A 22,429-nucleotide genomic window follows, 5' to 3' on the forward strand; every position below is an offset into this window, starting at 1 on the left:
ATATATATATATATATATATATATATATATAGACAGGTTTGGACATCCCCGGTCATAAGAACGCATGAAACCCCAGATGGTCATTAACCGGGGATGTCCACCTATTGCTCTTTTTGCTTATATGGTTATATCTTTGCTGTCTAGGTTAAGGTATCCTTGACTAGGAGTTATGTACATTATTGCATATGGGTGCATGTACTTGTGATGTTTTATTATTTTTCCGTGTCTTGATCAAAATGCTATATTATATTTACTATTTTTGTATGTAGTATGAGTATTGTGCATACGCTGTATTTTGAGCCGCCAGATATCCCTGATGCCATTCTCTGTATTTTTGTTTATATTTATGCGTCCTTCACTGTGTTCCCTGCGGTCTATCTGCTACGTGTCGGCCGCGTCATTGGGATACGCCGGTTGCCATGGTGTGGGAGACGCAGCGTTACTGCGTGACCATGGTAACTGACGGTACTGTGACGCGCGCTGATGGCGTGGATGGCTGACGCGGGAAATGTGACGAGACGTGCACTCGGTGTGTAGGGGATATAAGGTGAGCTGTTTGTTTGTTTTATTTATGCCTGATGACGATTTGTAAATAAATCGAAACGTTGCAGAAATTTGTTGGAGTTCTTTGCATTACGACTGTGTGCCGCCTTCACTGCCCTGACGGTGTGGATACGTATATTTGGCCTGATCCGGGCCTTTGGTGAGCACCAGGAATTTTCACTGCTACTAGCTGGAGTGCTTGGCCTATTGGACTTTATATATATATATATATATATCTTTATATATCTTAACCTCCACTGGGGAAGAGAGAAATCAGCACACCACTAATAAAGTTTCAAAAATTTATAATGAATGCATCATAAAAAGTAAAAAAAAAATGGATTTCAAGCACATGGCAATATATTAAAAAGCATATAGTGGTCCAGGTCAACACTTATCGTAAATGGTCACTCCAACATGGTGAATCTTACGTAACCTGCGACCAATCATGCAGCCTCGTGCAGCCCAGTGAGCCCGACAGCCTGTTTCGGTGGACAAACCACCTTTGTCAAGAGCTAAAGGGTGTCTAATAGAAAACCATATATATAGAGCTCAAAAAGCCGCCAAAATCAGTCCGACACATATCACCTGTAATCATGACAGGTCTCCCTGTCCGGAATTATGGAACACCCAGAAGTGCAGCTTAATTGCACAATGTTGTCCGGTCCCGAACACTAACAGCCATATCACCTACTCAAAGTTACTTACCTGCACCCGCATAACATATTTTCATTGCTGCCAGAGCCTGTCTCAGGCTGGGTGACAAACGCCTAGCTCACCTTTGGTGCACATAGCGCTGACACCCGCCGGTCCTATGGATGGCGCGTCACTTCCGGTCCGTGGAACGCATGGCTCCGGCACCACGGACTATCACTGGGTGCCTGTCAGATTATATACTTATGTAGCGGCGGTGATAAAATATTGAAAAAAGCAAAGAATCATGGTTACTCATGTAGGTTCCCTGTGTCATGACTTCATACATATATATATATATATATATATATAAAAAGTCCAAGCCTGCCGGCACTCCACAGAAAAAATCAACAGGCCCCGGTGCCCAATAAGGTCAAACCATACAAACTCCAAACAGAATGGCACTCAGGAGGCAGTTTTATGCAGAATAAAGGATGTGTTTTATCGCATAGCCAAGCTTTCGGGGTATCACCCCCTTCTTCAGGGCACAATCCTACATATATATATGTAGAACAATATAGGTATGCTGACACCTGCGTAATTAGTCCACACTCAACCAAATTGGTGAGTCCACTGTTATTGACTTAGAACGTCCGGTGTAGTGAGTACATAGAGACTCCAAGTCACTGACTACTTGTCTTTCCTGCTACTTTAGACCTGAGTGCTGCAGTCCCCAGTATATGCTATCTATCTATCTATCTATCTATCTATCTATCTATATATATATATATATATATATATATGGAACAAAGAGTGGGGTACCCTTTCAATGCGCTAGATAAAGTAGATTGGGCAGCACTCTGTCAAGCCAGTTCCTCAATATGTGGAACAACAGCAGACAAGTTGGTTGATACCTGTTGAGACCTGTTTTTTAAGCGATACATATAGAAATTGTTGCAGCTGGATACCAGCATTAAGATCTCCAAGGGATCCATTTGCACACTTTTGTACAGTTTGTCAGTAAGACCACTATCCGGAGTGAAAACTTACATTCACTATCCATTTACCTGAGGAAAGTTACCCCTGAGGAAGTCATTTTTTTGACGAAACGCGTTGGATGTTTTTTCCTGATTATATAGATTCGACCAACTGACTGCATACAAGCAAAAATGTTTTTACTTTGTTTTTAAATTAATTGTATTAAATACTGTTGTACAGTGACCTGTCGATATATTTTCTTGATCCTTCTGGTGGTAGATCTCCATAAAATAGTGGCACGCTCTGTCTTCTATCTTTTTTTATATATATAGGCAGGTGATGAACGTGCGGAGCTAATTATCACACCAGCTAGATAAGAAGCCAAAAGCAGGGTCCACACTGTGGCCAAGTGCACAATGTCCAATGTACGGATTGCAGCCTCCTCCAAAAGGCTCCTGCGACTTATGAAAGGAAAGCAAATCTGTTTGAAAAAAGAACAGGAGGGGCGCTCCATAGTGCAGAAATGATGACTTTTAATGATAGTAAAATACAAATCCGTAATGAGCAACAAAGTATGAAGCAGCACTTTGGGTTGGGTACCACAAGATTTTCACAACGCCTACCAACAAGCCGGGGCACCGCTGGAGACCACGAACCCCCGCTGGGATCACTGTAGATGAAGACAGCGTGTTAGGAATCCAACCGGGAACAGCAGTTGGGGAGCGAGCCAGGCAGCAGTAAGGAGCGGACGTCACAGGCCCCGCCTTAACGCTTTTCGTTAACACTTCGTCAGAGGGCGTGGCCTGTGACTGACAGCTCCCAAAATATAAAGCAGTGACCATCCAATCAGTGCAAATGTGTTGTTAATGTTGTCGGCTAGCCGGCTGTGTAGTAAATATTGCCGGCTCTGCGGGCAAGAAAAAAAGAGACAAAAAAAAAAGAGATTTGTCTTTTTTTCCTGCCCACATAGCAATATTTACCACAGGAGTGCCGGATGGGATCCCGACGTGCCCGCAAGGGGCTTTGTTGTCCATGCTGTCTGAGTCCGGCCAGTCAGGATCCCGAAGTCGGGCTAATGACTGTCGGGATCCCGACTGTTGAAACCCTATACCACACCTGAAACACAGAGGCAATCAGGTAGCAGACTAGCTTTAGAAGCTGTTGCTTTGAGGGGGCTTAGCTAGTATGTGTTAATATATATATATATATATATATATATGTATGTGTATATATATATATATATATAATGTACAGTATCCACGTTTTACTTACCTGATTGGCGTGCCGCTTTGTGAAATTGTGTGTGTGCATATATACGATTTTCCAAGTGTGCATAACTGACCCTTTCACAAGTCTGTGACAAAGATAGGCTAATCGAGGCCAGAACTGACGACACAGACACTGCTTTAAAAGGCCTGGGCATGCTTGCATTTTTTCTGACACTCCCAGTATATGGCCGGTTACCACCCCCAAATGCCGATTTATGTCAGTGAAGTTGCAAGGAGATTGCGAATAGAGTAATCACTGATTTTTGTCACTATTTGGCCTCGCACAGGTGTGGCTTTGATCCGTACGCATGCGCAGTCATTCGATAATCGTTCTTCATGCAAATTAGCACAACAGCGATCAGGTCTGAATAACCCCCACAGTTAGCTATAACCACACACAAAGGCATACATTTAAAAAGATAGGAGTTTTTATTGAATATGGGATGTGCTAAATAATTAAGAAGTACAATCTGATTGGTTGCTATAGGCAATATCCCATCTTCAATAGACCTCCTGTCTTAGTAAATTTACCCCAAAGACCCATTGGAAACATCCACAGTAATCTTGTAAATGCTTTAGACAACATATTTATTAATGATCTGGTTTAAAAGGGATTAATTATTTGTTTTATGTATTGTTATTTACTATGGCTACATTATTGTACTATTTATTGGCCATTATTTGTATTCGATATTTACTCTTGCTACGTTACATTCTTTTGATTGAAAAAAGTCAACAATATAATTCTGTTTTTTTTTTTTCCTGCTTTCATGGATTCTGTGTAAGTTTACAGTGCACATTGTATATTTCAAGTATTTGTTTGCTTGTATTTATATTTCTACTACTAATTTCGAATAAGAAATAAATACAAAAAATAAAGTGAATTGGGAGATTCAGGTAAATAGTAAATGACGGTATTAATGCGTAAAAGTAAAGTGAGATGTTAAAGTATTACCTAATGTACATTATGAGTATAAACCAGTAGATCATGAGTATCACTTTTTAATTAGAATAGTATAGGTCCTTAGTACCAGGACAATTTCTGGTAAATTTGCCGGCACTCTGCTGTCTATATACCCTATACCAGAGGTTCCCAAACACTGTCCTGAGGTCACCCTAAGGGCCCAGGTTTTAAGGATAGCCAAGGAGACTTAGTAGCTCAATCAATTTGATTTAACCATCTGTGCTCATCCATGGATATCCCTAAAACCTGGACAGTGAATGCGCCCTGAGGACCGCATTTGTGAACCGATGCCCTACACAATTATGGTCTCATACACCAAGGTGATGTAAGTCACATCTGAAACCTTTTCTGCTCTTCGTAGTGTAACGGTTGTTATGTTTTGTTATGATTATTCATTGTTGGTCTGTAAAGAGAGTGATTCCAGTTCTGTCCTTTTCCTTATGTTTGCTTAAAGGCTGTCAATGTAGCTGTATCCCAATCCCATGTCATTGTGTTGCCACCAAGTGTGAACCTCTGCTCTTTGTATACAGCGCCATCCACTTGGTTAGTTCCCGAGGAACAAAGACACGTTGTGAAGGCAGATGGAGAGCAGGCGGATGTAAAAACCGAACAGTCAGATGAAGATGCCATGGACAAAGTACCGAAACGTACAGGAAGTGTCAAAAGTGTCAAGAAAGTTACAAAAGTGGAGGTAGGTGTTGTATTTTTGACTGGATGAATATAAACAAGTTCCATAATGGAGAAATGTGTGTAGCAGGATGTATGCATTGCTATAACATGCAACGTTGTCTGTGCTATTACAAATACCACTCTCCATGATGGGAATACTGCAGCATCCCATAAGCATGGTTATATAGCTAGAATCTTGTTTACAATGGGCAATATTATTATCATCCTTAATATATAAGGCACCATAAGAGTTCAACATCGCTTACAAAGTACAGAAATGAAACAAGAAAATCAGTGACCTACATTATAAGACAATTTAGGACAAGTACATGGTATATAAACCTTGCTGTACCAGTGACCATGCGCTGAAATAAGCATCATGGTGGCAAGAATAGAACTAGGGGCCTTGTAAGGAGTATGGTGTAAAAGATAATCTAAGTACAGTAAGAGAAGGAAAAGGACATAAGGGGAGAGGACCCTGCTTGTGACACAAACGTGGTAGACAGGGAGCATGGATCAGAGGCTTAGGATGAGAGATGACTGGGTTTGATGAAGTGGGTCTTGAGACATCTTTATTTGTTTATTTTAGAAGGTTCATACACTTCCCAGCATTGCCAAACTCAGTTGGGGAAAAATCAACCAAGATTTTGTTTCTATATGAAGATGGTAGAAATATATACTGCATGGTTCTAATAAAGTATAATGAGTCAGCTTCCAGGAAAAAGGTCTGTGCAAAGCTTTCAAATCTGAAAAGGAACAATCTCTAAGAAATAACAAGTCTCTTGTAACATAACATGTAGGCACATACAAAAACACAGTACTATAGAGGTTTCCAACATATAAAGTAGGTATCCACAGAGTCTTTCTGATTGATTTGAATTTATACCATAGGTACTTGTGTCCTAGCACGGCGCCCATCGCATTGCATACCATAAGGCATACGATGGTATGTGATGCGATGTTACGCGATGGCAGCCGATGTTATACAATTTTAAATTGTATACCATTGAATTGTATGCCATATACAATGGTATACAATTTAAAATTGTATAAGCACCCTAATGGGTGTTTTCAATGTTAAATGTGCCCCCTATAAGATAAATAATTGTATAAGCACCGTAATGGGTGCTTACAATGTAAAAATCACCCCCACGCCACCCGTACTATCAACGCCAACCCGAAGCGTGGCGAGCGGCGGCGGTACGCGTCCTACGACCTTTTCATACCCCCACTATCCACGTCAGCGTGGAGCTGATTCCATATAGTGTGGCGAGCTTAGCGAGCCACCGAGCCCGAAGCGTGGCGAGCGACCGCGGAATACATGTAAAGTAATACGCGTCCCCTCGCGGGGCTTGCTGCGCTCGCCACGCTTCAGGCACGTTGGCTCGCTGCGCTCGCCACACTATAGAAAATCAACTCCACACCGAGGTGGATAGTGGGGTATGAAAAGGTCGGAGGACTCGTACCGCCACCCCTCGCCACGCTTCGGGTTGGCGTTGATAGTTGGGGTGGCATGGGGGTGCATTTAACATTGTAAGCACCCATTAGGGTGCTTATACAATTAAAAATCGTATAGGATACTTATACAATTTAGCAGCGCATCGCATGCCGGCATATGGCATGCGATGCGATGCCGTACGACTGAATATCGTGGGCGCCGTGCTAGGAAACAAGTACCATACCATATATACACATTACCCTATCCCTGCCGACACTAATATTGGCGGTGGCCAAAGCTGGACACAATGGGGCCAACAGCAGAGGGAGCAACAGATATGCTGTATGTGATGTGTGTGCAACTCAGAATCAGGCCGCTATATCCCAGGCCTCATCTGGAGTGTCCACGTACTCCTCAGTTTTCAGGATTGTGTCCTTGGGTCTGGAGACTCCACTCAGCACTGGATATCATGAGGACGCAGATGGGAATACCTTCTGTATGCATGTGTGATCCGGAGCTGTTTCACATTGGATAAACTGCAACACCATCACCAAGCTGAGTAACTTATAAGGTTAAACATACTGGCAGTGGAAGCTCTGAGAAGACAAGGCAGTGGCAAACGCAGGATTTTCAGACGGGGGTTTCCAGAGGGGCGGAGCAAAGCACGGAGATGGACACTTAGGTGACCCAGTATATGCCGGGTCAGTTAAAGTATTATAGATAGACCAAATGTATATAAATAATAATAATAATAATATATATATATATATATATATATATATATATATATATATATATATATATATACATACACACACACACACACACACACACACACAGGGGCGTCAACAGCAGTGTAGAGCCCTGGGCATAGCAATGTATTGGGGCACCTACCGATCCTCCAGCGGTTGGGGTGGGGGAGGCTTTGATGTCCCCCAGGTGGTAGGGGGTATTGGGGCAGATTTATTAAGCTTGGAGAAGAGATAATCTGGAGATAAAGCGGAGAAAAGGTAAAAGGAGATAAAGCACCAGCCAATCAACTCCCAACTGTCTTTTTCAAACACAGCTGATTGGCTGGTGCTTTATCTCCTTTTACCTTTTCTCTGCTTTATCTCCAGTTTATCTCTTCTCCAAGCTTAATAAATCTGCCCCATTATATCAACCGCTCAGCATGTAGGGCCTGGATCAGTAATTTCCACTAATTACCCCTTTACTGCACAGATGGTGGGAGATGGGGTGGGAGAAGGGGGCATTGGGCTGAATGAAGGGGCCCCGATACATAACTTCCAGGGTGGTAGAGGATGTTTAATACCAGAGGAGGGGTGTATAGTGGAGTGGGCTTATTATTCATAATTTTCTGGTGGGAGGACAGCTTGCTTGACTGCAGATATCTCCAGTTCCCAGAAATAGATTTCTTAGATTTTTATGGCATTAAAAACTAGAGAATCCCACCTACCAAATGGTATTGGGGACTAGGGGATCAGAGTTCAGGGGGCAGAGCAATCTACCAACGAGAATATAAAACTACATACCAGGTGTGTGGAGCTGGTGCAGTAACCAGCTGCTGGAAGGCTGATGTCTATGGTTCTGGGAACAGTAGAGACAAGCTACTAGTGTCCATCAAAGGGGGAGAGTCCCAGCTTTTGGAATATACCCTCATAAAAACTCTAAGTCAGACAGAACCTGAAATATCTGACTTGGGAGAGCAATTAACAGGCTTGGATGGGGACCAGTGCTTTGAAGTCAGATATCTCCGGTTCCCAAGGGCCGATTTTCAAAATTCTTGTACCCATGGAAAGAGGGAACCCTCAGCTTTCAGCCTAGGGCCCTTAGACTCCTTGGGGGGTTTCTGGGTACTCAGAAACCCCCCCTGCGTGCGCTACTGCAAGTGGCTACCCATCTAAAACATGATGATAAACATAAATGCAGGTGGACCCAAATTCTTTAGAAGCGCTGGATGAAGGTACTAGCAAGAAATCTACACTTTAAGGTAAATGAACCACAGCTGGAGTCCTGAAGTTGGTAGACAGTGTTGTTATTTCTGCATCCTGCATTGAACTATTTCCTGGACTCAATACATCATTTGCACAATGCAGGAGGTCCTTTAATTGGAACTGGTAAATACTTCCATTCCTTGGGGATAGATGGTGATATAGGATTTCTTTCTCAGCTTTTCATGGACCTTACAACCTCAGTGACGCCCACTTTTTCCACTTATGTTAGCAATACACACTGGGGTTGATCCTATTAGGTGTGAATGATTCGTGAGTGCGAATCATCACGGTACCGGGCGCTCTTTACGGTGGACAGAATTTGCTTAAAAGCGATCGCACCTCCATAGGGTTTCAAGCTATTTTAGGCGAATTCGGCCCAGTGAAGGGTGCGAGATCAACTTATTTTGGATGCCGTTGCCAGCATTTAAACGCGTTGGAACAACACCCTTTAGAGCTAATAGGATCTACCCCACTGTATCTTATGTGGCACAACAATGTGTGTGAGTTAACAGTGCCATGTGATGGCACGTGTGCGTGCTGATTCCAGTAGTAACATACTACTGGGGAAAGACTCCACACACCACAAGGACTTGCGTTCCTGAAAGACGAGGAGCCCACCTACCACCTCAACCAGTCCATAGTCTACGCTCCTATCTGAAACCCCATTGGCTTGAGCGGGCTTTTTAGTTTACTAAGCAAGTGTACAGAGAGGACCCTTCACCAGCGCACCAGATCTAAAAAATGCCCTTCCCTTAAGTGTTTCAGGGATGTCACGGGAGATGCAGTTGTTGCTAACAATTTTTGGATACACACAGGTCTCCAATCAGCAGATTCCTCATTCAGGTTTCACCATAGAATGAGAGAAGGATATCTCCTAGCATAATACTGTTTAATTCAATAAAAGTTCCACAATTATATCCAAAGAATAATATACTATAAAAGGTGCACTGGACACAGTATTCCCTGGTGGTGTTTAACAGTGCTGTAGCAGCGTAATTACCGGATAGTAGCTCAAGTTTCTATCTCCATCTAGTTACCAGCATCTAAGACACAGTATTACGGTATTATGGGTTTGAACCCACAGCCGCTGTTTAGGATGGCCACAGTGAGTCCTACACTGTTGGTTACGCACTGAGATAACTGATACAGTACCTGCTCAACTAAAGCTTCACCTATAATAGCCACGTTTGTCGGTGCGAATTAAGTCCCCCACTAGTGCCTAGACTAGTGGGGGTACAGGGTGATGCTATGGGAAGGAGAAGGTTAAAGTTAGTCTGCGGGAGAGGGAAAGGTTAGAGTTAGGCATCTGTGAGGGTGGTTAGGGTTTGGCTGCTGCAAGGGGGGGCATAGGTTTAGGCTGCAGGAATGGAAAGGTTAGGGTTAGGCTGCTGGGAAGGGGGTTAGGGTGCAGAAGGGCGGAAGTTAGGGTTAGACTGGGGGAGGGAGGAAGGTTATGGTTAGGCACCTGGGAAAAGGATTAAAAGTGTCAGAGAGGCAGCGTCATAGAGAGAGAGAGCGTCAAGGAGAAAGAGTGACAGCATCAAATAGAGAGAGGGAGAAAAAGCATCAGGGAGATAGTGTCAGGGAGAGAGTGATAGCATCAGTGAGAGGGAGAGAGAGTAACAACATCAGGGATAGAGAACATCAGGGAGAGACTAAAAAAGTCAGTGAGAGAGAGAAAGGAGGAGATAGTGTCAGGGAGGTAGGGAAAGAGGGGGAGCGAGCACTACCTGACCCTGCAGATGTACCTGATGGAGGTAGGCACTTAAGTTCTGCCCCCTTAATACCTGCGATTCACACATTTTTGTTTTCTTTTTCTTGCGGCTCACAAAATCCTAGATCCTAATTATTTTGCCCATTTGGGATTTTGAGTTTGACATGCCCGGTTTAGTGTGTATGCACTATTGACCTTATTCATCCTCAGTTACATTATGCTAAAATTGCAAATCTTATTGCTATCTCATGCTGGCAGTCACCCAACACAGGGCAATGCCACCCAACATGAGAAGGTCATGCACTGTGGTCGCAATCTAACTGTGATCGCATCGCAGGAATCGCCATGCCTTGTCCAGTCTGGCTGTGAAGGCAGGTGTACAACTGCGTCTTTCCGTACGCAGCGGCACCGTGTGATGTCACACAGCCACCCAAAATATGGTCTGGACACGTCCACCTCCCTCCCCCCACCAATGTCACTCATAGTGCGATCACATTCTGCCAGAAGCTTTTTGAAAAGTCACATTAGCTTTATGATCACAGATGAAATAAGCTATAATCGAATAGAACAACATACAACAAGACAAGAGGGGGAGATAAAAAAGTGGCGCAGAGGAATCTTTGATGCTTATATGTTACCGGCTTCTCCTTAATCGAAATGGAGGTGTTCTCACGTGGGAGTGGGTACCCGGATCAAAAGAAGTTCGGTGAAAAAAAATTAAATAAATAATAAATCAATTAAAGACTTATTTTCAGAATGTGTGTGTGTCACTTAATATAAACCAATAAGGTGATAGATGTTAAGTTCCATTGGCGTACCAAGACTCACGTTGTTATACGGAATTCTCCCTCTCGTAAAGGTATCTTTGGCACGTCCAGGGAACTTATATATTCTGCGATGAGAGATCCTTTTTTTCGCTGTGTGTTTATTCGATTATTTTCACTTGTGCTCAAAAAGAAAAAAATATAAAAGGTGTCTGAGCTTTCCGTGTATTCAAAGGATTATATTTCAGTGGTAAAGGCAAGTGGGGAGGCTGGTAAAGGATGGTAGACCTATAACAGCGTACCTCACTTACGTGATTAAAGAGGAGGGAAACACATGTAAAGGTTTCATTTGATAGCGAAGGAGGGCGTACCCCTACTCACGATGTGTTAGGATGTTTTCAAACCTACAAAGGTTTCTTTACACGGGTTTCTCCCCAGGTGCAGATCATTACGTGATTACTTCTATGCTTCAAAAATTGGAAAATTCTTTCTCCACTGTGGGGTGTTCAATATTTTCCACGTGTGAGATAGGTTTTTAGTAATCAGCTTGCCAGCATGAATAGCAGCACAGGGTGCAGTCTCTTCCACGTTGAGTCAAAGCCGCAAAGCTCTCGATCCACCGTCGATAGGACCACCCACGCAGACGTCACTGGACACGCCTCTACGCGTTTCGTCACTTGATTGGACTTCGACGAAGTCCAATCAAGTGCCGAAACGCGTAGAGGCGTGTCCAGTGACGTCTGCGTGGGTGGTCCTATCGACGGTGGATCGAGAGCTTTGCGGCTTTGACTCAACATGGAAGAGACTGCACCCTATGCTGCTATTCATGCTGGCAAGCTGATTACTAAAAACCTATCTCACATGTGGAAAATATTGAACACCCCACAGTGGAGAAAGAATTTTCCAATTTTTGAAGCATAGAAGTAATCACGTAATGATCTGCACCTGGGGAGAAACCCGTGTAAAGAAACCTTTGTAGGTTTGAAAACATCCTAACACATCGTGAGTAGGGGTACGCCCTCCTTCGCTATCAAATGAAACCTTTACATGTGTTTCCCTCCTCTTTAATCACGTAAGTGAGGTACGCTGTTATAGGTCTACCATCCTTTACCAGCCTCCCCACTTGCCTTTACCACTGAAATATAATCCTTTGAATACACGGAAAGCTCAGACACCTTTTATATTTTTTTCTTTTTGAGCACAAGTGAAAATAATCGAATAAACACACAGCGAAAAAAAGGATCTCTCATCGCAGAATATATAAGTTCCCTGGACGTGCCAAAGATACCTTTACGAGAGGGAGAATTCCGTATAACAACGTGAGTCTTGGTACGCCAATGGAACTTAACATCTATCACCTTATTGGTTTATATTAAGTGACACACACACATTCTGAAAATAAGTCTTTAATTGATTTATTATTTATTTAATTTTTTTTCACCGAACTTCTTTTGATCCGGGTACCCACTCCCACGTGAGAACACCTCCATTTCGATTAAGGAGAAGCCGGTAACATATAAGCATCAAAGATTCCTCTGCGCCACTTTTTTATCTCCCCCTCTTGTCTTGTTGTATGGTTTGTGAAGTATTGGTGTTACTTCTGGGGATTGTGAATTGAGGCAGCATTGCGCCACGTATCACCTGTCAATCTTGTCCTGTAAAGAATAGAACAACATACCTACTGTGAAACATGGAGAAGACCTGGTTATGATTTGGATCTGGTTTTGCTGCATCTAAGAAGGGGTTTCTTGAATCTTTGTAGTGCACAATGAATTATTAAGACTGCCAAGACATTTTTTAAACTAATTGCTCAGTGCCAAAAACCTAGAAGCAGGTAATGGGTCCTCCAGCAGGATAATGACCAATACACACAGGTGAAAGCACACGAGAATGGATAAGAACATGATATTGGACTGTTCTGAAATGGCCGTGTATGCGCCCTGTCTGAATGGTTGCAAACGTTTATGGAAAGAGCTGTAACATGCTGGAGAAAGCTCCCTTCACACCCGAGACTGCTGGAGATGTTTGATAAGAAGTAGAGGGCCAAACTACCTTCTGACTGCAGTCTCAAGGAGCGCAATAGAAATCCATTGATTGCAATGACCGCAATATTCTTTTGAGTCAAAAATCAAATGCAGAGTCCTAAATCCTGTTAAATATGGAATAAACAATGTTGGATGCCAATTACTTTTGTCAAGTTTAAAAACACGGGCTCTGCTTTTGTCATGGAAGGGTGCCAATAAATTTGCCCACATTTGTATATAAAGCTTAAATGTCTGGTAGCCTAATAAACCCTTTAGCTTTTCACCATTAAATGATTATTTGGTAATGGTGAAATGAATAGAAGAAATTCTGGAAAACTCAATTTAAGTTCAAGAATAGAAAGTGGGCAGTGTCTTGACCCAGACTTGTCGCATTTCCACTAAGAACACATCTGAGGAAACAGGTCATTTTTTGTGCACATAAATATATGCTAGACAACAAAACAACAAAAGGTACACACTGTGCTAAAGGCATGCTATTATTTAGTCTGTGCTGCCAGGATGCACTGCATAACATAAGTCACATCATTATTCAGCACAGTGAACCACAAGCCTTCATTAGAGACCTACTCCAGCCTCGGCCTTTAAAATCACTTGAGGTTGATGATTAAGATGTAACACTGCCATTATCCGTTACTTTGTCGCTAACACTCCTGCCTCATTTCTATTGCTTCATTTAGAAAAAATATTTAAAGCTTGCATACTGTATAAATGAATCTAATATTATAATATTAAAATCAGAATAACTAAATAGAGAGGATTAGATTTAAAAATAAAAAATAAAAATGTGTGGCAATTAAATTGAAGGGATTGTTGAAAAACATAAATTCCTATACTGTTAATTGCAGGATTCAATCTTAAACCAAATGTACATTGTAATTATAACGTGCACTGCAAGCCATAGCCAGATCTGGCAACAGTAGGGATTAACCTGATGTACTGTAGCAGTTAGCAGCAGCTGTGGGAAATAATGCACATGTCTCAGGAGGCATCAAACCAGCAACAGGCTTCTGTGATCTGCTGCTGTGTTCGAAGATGCCGCATCAGATCACTCGTGTGAACATTGGACATCTGACATCTGAAGCTGAATTAGTTCTCAGACATCTTAATTCCCTCTGAAGATCTGCCAAAAGTCATACATGCATTTGTAACATCTCGATTACATTACGGCAATGCCCTCTACCTTGGTCTCCCAGCAAAATAATTGCACCAATTACAGCTAGTACAAAACACAGCTGCTAGGCTGTTAACCAACCAGCCCCATTCTATCCACATAACTCCCATTCTCTAATCCAGTGGTTCCCAACCTGGGGTACTAGTACCCCTGGGGGTACTCTGCAGACCAATTGGGGGTACTTGAAAATAATATTGGTAATGGCGGAAGAAGAAAAAGTGTCCCTATGGCAAAAGAAGTCTACCATTGCCATGGAGACGAACCACGTTGTGTCACATCCGGTTCTATCTGCAGCATCATCAGCGTCTCCTTGTGTTTTGCCCAACCAGCAATCCACTGAGAGCTACCCGCACTGCCCTCAGACATCAGCGAACATCTGCCCTGTACTGACATGGGTGGAAGAAGCATTAATCCTACAGGCATTAGCCGGAACTCATGAGACAATACACAGCCAGCGGCCAGACAAAGAGGGACCCGATATACTAGTCCACAGCCATATACTAGTCCACGGCTACCGCTCACTTCCATGCATACCGCTCACTTCCACTCATAAGTACTGTGGATATTTAAAATTGAGAGGAGGGGTACTTATAAATGAAAAGCCTACTCAAGGGGTAACGGGAGAGAAAAAAGGTTGGGAACCACTGCTCTAATCCCTTCACTGGCTGCCTATAAGGCAAATCATCTTCAAGATCAACTTGCCCCTACCAAATTACTGTGATCTGTAGATGAAGGAGTTTTAGCAGTACCTAGAATCTCCCATAATAAATGTGGGGGTCAAGCTTTTAGCCATGAGGCTCCAAATCTATGGATCTTACCTCCCTGCAGAGTTCAAAAGACCCAACTGTAGAATCCTTCAAAAACAGACTCAAGAATTTCCTGTTTACTCAAGCATTTATGTAATTCCTTTAAGTATAGTGTAAAACTTTTCTGAACTTCATTGTTCCTGTACTTATAAAATTTATTCTATCTGTTAAGCAGCTTGAGTACTATTGGTGAAAGAGCGCTATATAAATAAAAGTATTATTATTATTATTATTATTATTATTATTATTATGTACAGTTCTATTGCAGTGTAGTGTAGGTTGCTCTGCATCACTGCAGGAATGACAATGATTCGCCAGCTCTTATCTCAGAGTGCAGGGTTGCTCATTCTTGAAAAAAATGATGCACTGCCCATTTACAGTGTTTAAGGTTTTGTATATAAATTGCACAAAAATTCCTTGTATATTCCCTTATACATACAGTGATGGCTAACTTGACACTCCAGCTGTTGTTGAACTACACATCACAGCATGCCCTGCATCAGGTTTAACATCGCCAAATAGTAAAACTGTAGCAGGGCATGCTGGGATGTGTAGTTCAACAACAGACAACAGCTGGAGTGTCAAGGTTAGCCATCACTGCCTTATACCCTTATGTAATCCCTATTGATAATTGCATGGTGTCTGAAAATGTTGCTCTGATTATTATTTTGGTTGGATTAAGCTGTTAACAATGGCTCATGTAAGTAGTTTCTTTTCATCCATCCACTTCTTATTCAAGTAATCTTCATTTACAGCATGTCCTAAATTATTTCACCAAGCTATGTGTAAGATCGGACCTAAAACTGGGGCAGATATATTAAGCCTGGTAAAGTGATAGAACAGTGATGAAGTTGAACGTGATAATGTAGCAGCCAATCAACTCCTAATCAGCTGATTGGCCGGTGCATTATCACTTCCACTTCATCACTTTACCAGGCTTGATACATCTCCAACCCACTGCTCTGACTGACTGATGAGACATCTTATGTGAGCTACATCTGTATTTCTGTAGCAGACACAGCCCAAGACTATAAAAGCGCGCCCTAAGAAGAAAACCACGGGAACCACTGTGCCTGGAGAGTCCGCATGAAGACATGGCTTTCTGTTCGGAATTTCCCTTACACGCTGCTCATTTGAAACTCTTTGAAGGACTTTGTGCTTCAGTGGCGTCAACTGCCACTTTTAGGAATCCTCCGAATCTGGGGAACAGTATTTGCAAGAAAATATGTTTATTAAATGATATTAAATATTATATTGTGCCACACTCACATGTGCTACATGTGACATACAAGTTGGGCAAAGATCCATTAGGCGCAACTACAGTACTCGTAGAAACAAAACTTTTACTTCTCAGTGGACATGGAAATAGGTTTGAAAATGAAAAAAAAAAAACTAATATAGTAATAATAAAAAAAGAACAGGGATGCGCAGCTATGTCTGATGATGAACTACTGTCAGTCAGGTTTGTTATATGAGATTATACTATCGGTTGTCCTTTACAGTGACCTCATTAGTGCAAGTAGTATGTGTTTACAATTTGGTTGCTTTTTAATTTTTTTTTAAATCTAGATATGACAGATTTTTTTTTAATTAACCCTTTCATAACTATGCTGTAAAGCTTACAGTTTGCTAATACACAGACTATACTTTAGATGGGACTAAGTGACTGCAATGGGGAGGGCGTGAGAACAAAATGGCAATCACATATACTGTAGAACAGTACACACTAGTTTCTGTATAGCTCGCTATGAACTGTTGTATTGTTTTCTTACAAGCTGAAGTGTAAATTGCTATATTACTCCCTAAATAAGAGATATTATACATTAAAATATGTCTACAGGAAATTCAATTTATAGGTAGTTCATAATGAAAGATTAAGTGCAAGCAATTGCGGAAACTGACCAGGTGATCACAGTGCCACATGTAGTTACCATCCATGTTTTAGTATATGTGGTACTACTTCCAACCAGAGGCTCCCCTAAGCTTGAGCCGATGTACATTGTGCTAAGATGCTCAGCAGTCAGAGATGATAGGAGAAGGAAGAGTAACAGCCATGTGCCAAGTAATACGGTGTACCAGCTGGGATTGGAGGGGTAATGTATTATGCAGATGATAATTTGTGAAAGTGTCTGGAAGAAAATAGGTGTAACACACATGTAAATCTTAAACTTATTTTAGACTTATTTATAACAATAAGAAGAAACATTGGTTTCAGGATGTGAATAGCAGTGGGGATTGTTAATGGTTTGTTCACTGACTGTTCAGCATATTTGGCAAATATCCGTTTTCCCAGAAGTCTGTGGGAGCTGTAGAACGGATAAAGCTTTTCCCTGATTCATAACAGCTTGCTAGTACCGGGTTATTCAGTCAATTTAAAGTTTACATTCTTTTGATACTGTATGATACTGTATGTACCACAGCCTGTACCACATTAACTTGTACACTGCTTGCTATAATGCTGCCTATACAGCAAAATCACTTCTGTAAAAGTGCAGCAACACGACATTCCTTAGAATAGTCACTAGCTTTGTGTGGTCAAACTTGTTATTTATTGATAACACAACTGTTCAGCTTGATGGCAGTGGAGCGCACACCAACTAGTTATTCATGTATAGTTACGACTTTAGCATTTAAGGGGCAGTACTTTGAGTTAAAGATGGGTCATTGTAACTAACATTGCTCCGAAACCATTTGACTCTATGTAACATCATTTTTAATGAAAAGCCTTAATATATCAGGGTGCTTCTCATCAGCAGGACACTTATAGAGTACACACACACACACACACACACACACACACACACACTAAATTCCCATGCTTGATTTTGAGGAATACATAAAAGACAGTGTACTGTATTTAGCCGTTGGCCAATACAACAGCTGTTTTGATTGGATATTATTAATAACATGTATTTATGAGGTGCCGGTATATTCTGCTGTGCATTTCTTTTTTCAACTGGAATATTGTAAAAAAGAAAAATACGCTGATGTTTTTTTTTTAAATCCAAACTGTGAATTTTTATTGTGCTCAGACAGAATGCATAAACAAAACATTTGCACAATCACTGCTTTGATTTTTAAATTGATCAGTTAGCGTAGGGGGTTTACGCCAATGATTGGCATGTTTTGTAGTTTACTGCAAATCTTTTCCAAAACCTGCAGGTTGTGTGTCTGCTCTGTAAGGGGGTTGACATTTTGTTTATCTGATCGGTGATAATGGGGTATAGTACTGATTAATTTGGATTGATCTGTAGAAGATGAAGGAATAATGGCATATTACGCCACTGCTTTTAGGGAAATTTGCACTTTGATTGTAATAAATTATTCTGTTTTTAAATCTATATTTTTATTAACCATGTAGATTGCTGGAACGATAATGGGGCTCTGTATAATAAATTAATAGGTCATTAGTTAGAGTAGGTAATTATTTGCATAGCCGGATAAAGCCCTCATTTTCTGCTGAATGAAATGCTATTTGAAGTAGGGTAGGTACACTCCACATGTGTCTTTCTTTTTTTTTTATTCTCAGGAGGATTTTGTTTCCGTTTTGGCTTACACAATACTTAATAAAAATATTCTTCATTCTCATTACATTGCTGCTAACATTAACATTTTTATGTTTAAGCCTGGAAATAGGAAAGTTTATAATACAGAATGGAAGCCGTACTAACTATAAAGGTCACACATAATTATAGCAGTGAGATAACTGCCAGGATGTGACTTCAGATCGTGCTAGAGGTATTGATTGTTAAGACCTTTGTCATTTATATTTTTATTTTCTAACTGGAATAGTTGGTGTTCTAAAATAGCTACTCCCTGACTAGCCGTATCACATAATGATTCACAACTCTACCATTACAATATATATTTTAAGGCTATCCATGCTTGAGTCCAGAATTTTAAATCAAATTGACATAGGTCAATTAAGTCTCCTGTGCTCAAATACCCATAAAGCCTGGAGTTTCGAAAACTTCATTTATAGACTTTTGCCTTATGTACACACGGTGAGATTTTGATAGTCAAAATCTCCTAGTAGGTTAGCCAAAATCTCACTATTATTTCCTGCTTAGTCAATATAGAAGTCCTGATAACCTGAACTTTTTGGGGGAATGTGCTTTGAGTGCCTCGGAAACACAAAGCATAATCTCTGATAGCCGGCCGTCTGAGCCGCGCTAACACACAGGTCTGGGAACTTATCCCAGATCCCATTTGTTATCGCATAGTGGGCCCTTTTTCAGCTGATAAAAACGGTCTATGATTGGATATCCCGATAATGACTGGTAGTTGTTTTTATCGGACAAAAAATATTTGTAGCTAATGGATACCCACCATAAATCTCTTCTAATCTGTTTATAGAACTCGCTTACAGATATCGGGAATAAAGCATACTTTCCAACTTTTGAGATCCATGAATCATAACAGGGGACAATTGCCCTTCATGAGTGATTCCTCTTAGTCACTTGCCTACCAAACACCCATTATCACTATGCAAAGTATTAGGGAACTGGACATAACTCCAAACGTTCGATGCACAGTATTTCTCATTCCAGTGTCCCAAACTCGCTGAGCTCCTTACTGTGTCCCAAACTGCACTCTGCTCCTCTGAGAGTAGCGCTTAGGGAGGAGGGAAGGTGAGCAGGGCTCAGAGCAGCCTGAGTGTAAGGTACCCTGGGCCAAACAGCTGAGGCACCCTGAATATCCAGGACTCCTAGCGCTTGCCACTGCAGTATTTATGCCCATGCTCTGGAACAAAACAAACATGATGATATCTTTCATATATTAATGAATTAGTTCATGGTAAAAATAGTCTACCCACAAAATATTTTTCTGTACTTAGTTGTGCCACATACATGGGGAACAAAATGTGTTTAATATAGTTTTATGCTATTCCTCTTTACAGGCTGTAGGATTATTGTGATTCACTGAAATGAGCACTACTGCACTTCATTTCTCATGCTTTTATGTTGGTAATAATCTGGTGCATGAAACCCCCTGTAGGCAATACAGGTGTTTGGGGTTTTTGACTATTAGCCATTAGGAAACAATGAAGTATGTTTAAATCAACAAGATCACTAACAGTAATGCCACTTGTCTACATAAACCCTTAGGTTCCCAAACTCGTCCCCAAGGCACCTTAAAGACAGGTTTCAAGGGGTGTGGATTGTTAGATAAACAGTAATTAAGTCGACCGCTATAGGTCAACAGTGAAAAGGTCGACACATAAAAAAAGGACATGAGTTTTTCAAATGTTTCTCTTGTCTATGATGATCCCCAATAGTGTAATGCATACCCTTGCTTGGTTGGCTTTGCTTGCCATGCTTTGGGACTGGTGCCTAGCTTTGCTCGGCACACTTTACCATTCCCAGTTGTAGTCCACTTTGATTGTAAAGTATGAACAAGTTATCAGAATGAAAGATAATGTGAAAAACCCATGTCCACCTTTCTCATGTCGACCATTGGCACGTCGACCTGGTGCATGTTGACCTTGCCTTTCCGACCCTTAATGGTCAATATTTTGCGTGTTGACCAATAGTGGTCAACCTATTGACTGTCAACCTATATACCGGAACCAGTTTTAAATATATCCACGCTAGAGCACATGTGACTTAATTAGTGCTTCAGACGATTTTGATTTAACTGGCTGTGCTCAACCATGGATATCCCTGAAACCTGGACTGTTAGGTGCCTTGAGGAACCACTGCCTTAAGGATTGGCTTCTCTCACCTCACACATGTCGTACTTCACCAACTGTGACATTCTACCTAATCGTTGCCTCTAAAGAAAACCTGTATCCTACTGTATTGTGGCGATCACTATTGCACGTACAGTAAACAATGTTGACAAAAGATCTTGGGGAAAGACGATGGGTTTTGGAGCTATTTATCATAAGTCTAAAAACGTGTTATGTATGATAACTCATTGATAAAGCAGCCCCTATGAGAGATAGAAGATAGGGATAATACTATTCTGATTATTTCTATTCGAGAAATGCAAAAGGAAAAAATGAAAATTAAACAAATCTGAGAGTGCTTTTAATGCTGGCAACACGTTGTAAGCTGGCTACTGAATGTTTTTGTCAGTCTCTGTGCCACTTTGGACCTGGTGCCAATGCTAGATTGTAAATTCCCTTTGGCATTACAGGTCTGGCATCTAACTTTCACTTAAAGTATTTTTGGGACATAGAAAAGTATCACAGGGAGAACTAAGAAGTGTCTCCAGCAACTTTGAAATAATCGCAATATTTTCCTTGGATATCACGGCATTTATAGCAGAGATCATTATAATGAGATGATTCAGCAGGGTGGAATATATTTGGCCATATAATGAGGCGATGCACTGGTGACACTGTAGTGGTATGAACACTAAGCTTTCTTGATGCACTGATGTTACTGTGAAAATTATAATTTGTGATTCCAATATCATTTGTATAACTAAGGAATGTTCACATATAGGATGCTTTATGAGCAGTGATAAAAAAAAAAAAAAGAATGTAAACAATAAAACATTGAAATATTATCCTTTGGTTAATGTCTTTTTTTTTCGCTGTGTACAATTGAGTTATCAAGAGTTATTTGTAAATCCATACTAAGCACAGTACGCGGGTAGTACCAAATTCGCCATGGACTTTCCTCTCCCCTGTTCCTCCTCTGTGATCAGAGCTTGACAACTGGCCTGGCAGGAGGCTGGGAATATACACAGTGGGCTCCACAGACTTGTACCATCTCCCCCTACAGCAGTGGCTTTGGAGGCAACATGCTAAACAATGGCTGCAATCGGGCGATCTAGGAAAAAACAAAATGACGGGGCCACCATCAGTGTGTGTGTGTGTGTGTGGGGGGGAGTTTACTGCATGCTCCTGGGAAAATGGGGCTGCAGTGTTACCAGACCAGCTGGACACGTGCCTTAGCGCCCCCACACACACCCCTCCCCCCCTTCTGAATCTGCCACTGGCTGAAATATATAGAGATAAAACTGTGCGCATGGATGCATAGCTGTTGACTGATTCCTATATATAGACTATAGTGATCTGCAATGCTATACTCCTTTGCACATTAGGCTAGTAGGCAGCATCCAGCATGGATACCCCTATTATACACCTGTGGTGATAACACAAGAATGTTTCAGACTTCCCCCAGCAGAGAACGTGAGATGCACAATGCAGGGTACATCTGCATGCTTTGAATACATGAGACTGAGGTACAGTATACGAAAGTCTCTCCCCATACAGAGCATCATGAACACCCTCAAGATGTGCAGAATTGGCCCAAATTGTTCTAATGTGAGTAAAATACGTATGTTACTGTATACAGAGTGTGAGGCGCATATTAGCGGCACTGGCAAGATGTTTAGGTACAATATTACTGTACATAGATAGTTGTGACCAGGCCCCAGCCCCGACACCTGCTACCCCACCTCCCCATGTTGGCAAGATGGTGGCTGCA

General features: G+C 41.5%; 1 protein-coding gene across 3 annotated transcripts in view; it reads left to right on the top strand.

The window, feature by feature from the left end:
* REEP2 (receptor accessory protein 2) overlaps positions 1-21,503 on the top strand; it is a 65,838-nt gene extending 44,335 nt beyond the window's left edge. The window contains exons 7-8 of one of the 3 annotated variants that reach the window (XM_083182190.1): positions 4,917-5,077; positions 16,003-21,503. In XM_083182190.1, coding sequence (XP_083038316.1) covers positions 4,917-5,077; positions 16,003-16,077 — 236 coding nt within the window. In that variant the 3' untranslated portion in view covers positions 16,078-21,503. Of the gene's footprint in view, positions 1-4,916; positions 5,078-15,999 lie in introns of all 3 variants that reach the window. The other 2 variants (XM_083182189.1, XM_083182191.1) reach the window with 2 other exon arrangements.
* The last annotated feature ends 926 nt before the right edge of the window (positions 21,504-22,429 follow it).

This window comes from Crinia signifera, chromosome 4 (assembly GCF_055691185.1).
Source record: "Crinia signifera chromosome 4, ASM5569118v1, whole genome shotgun sequence".
Taxonomy (NCBI): Eukaryota; Metazoa; Chordata; class Amphibia; order Anura; family Myobatrachidae; genus Crinia; species Crinia signifera.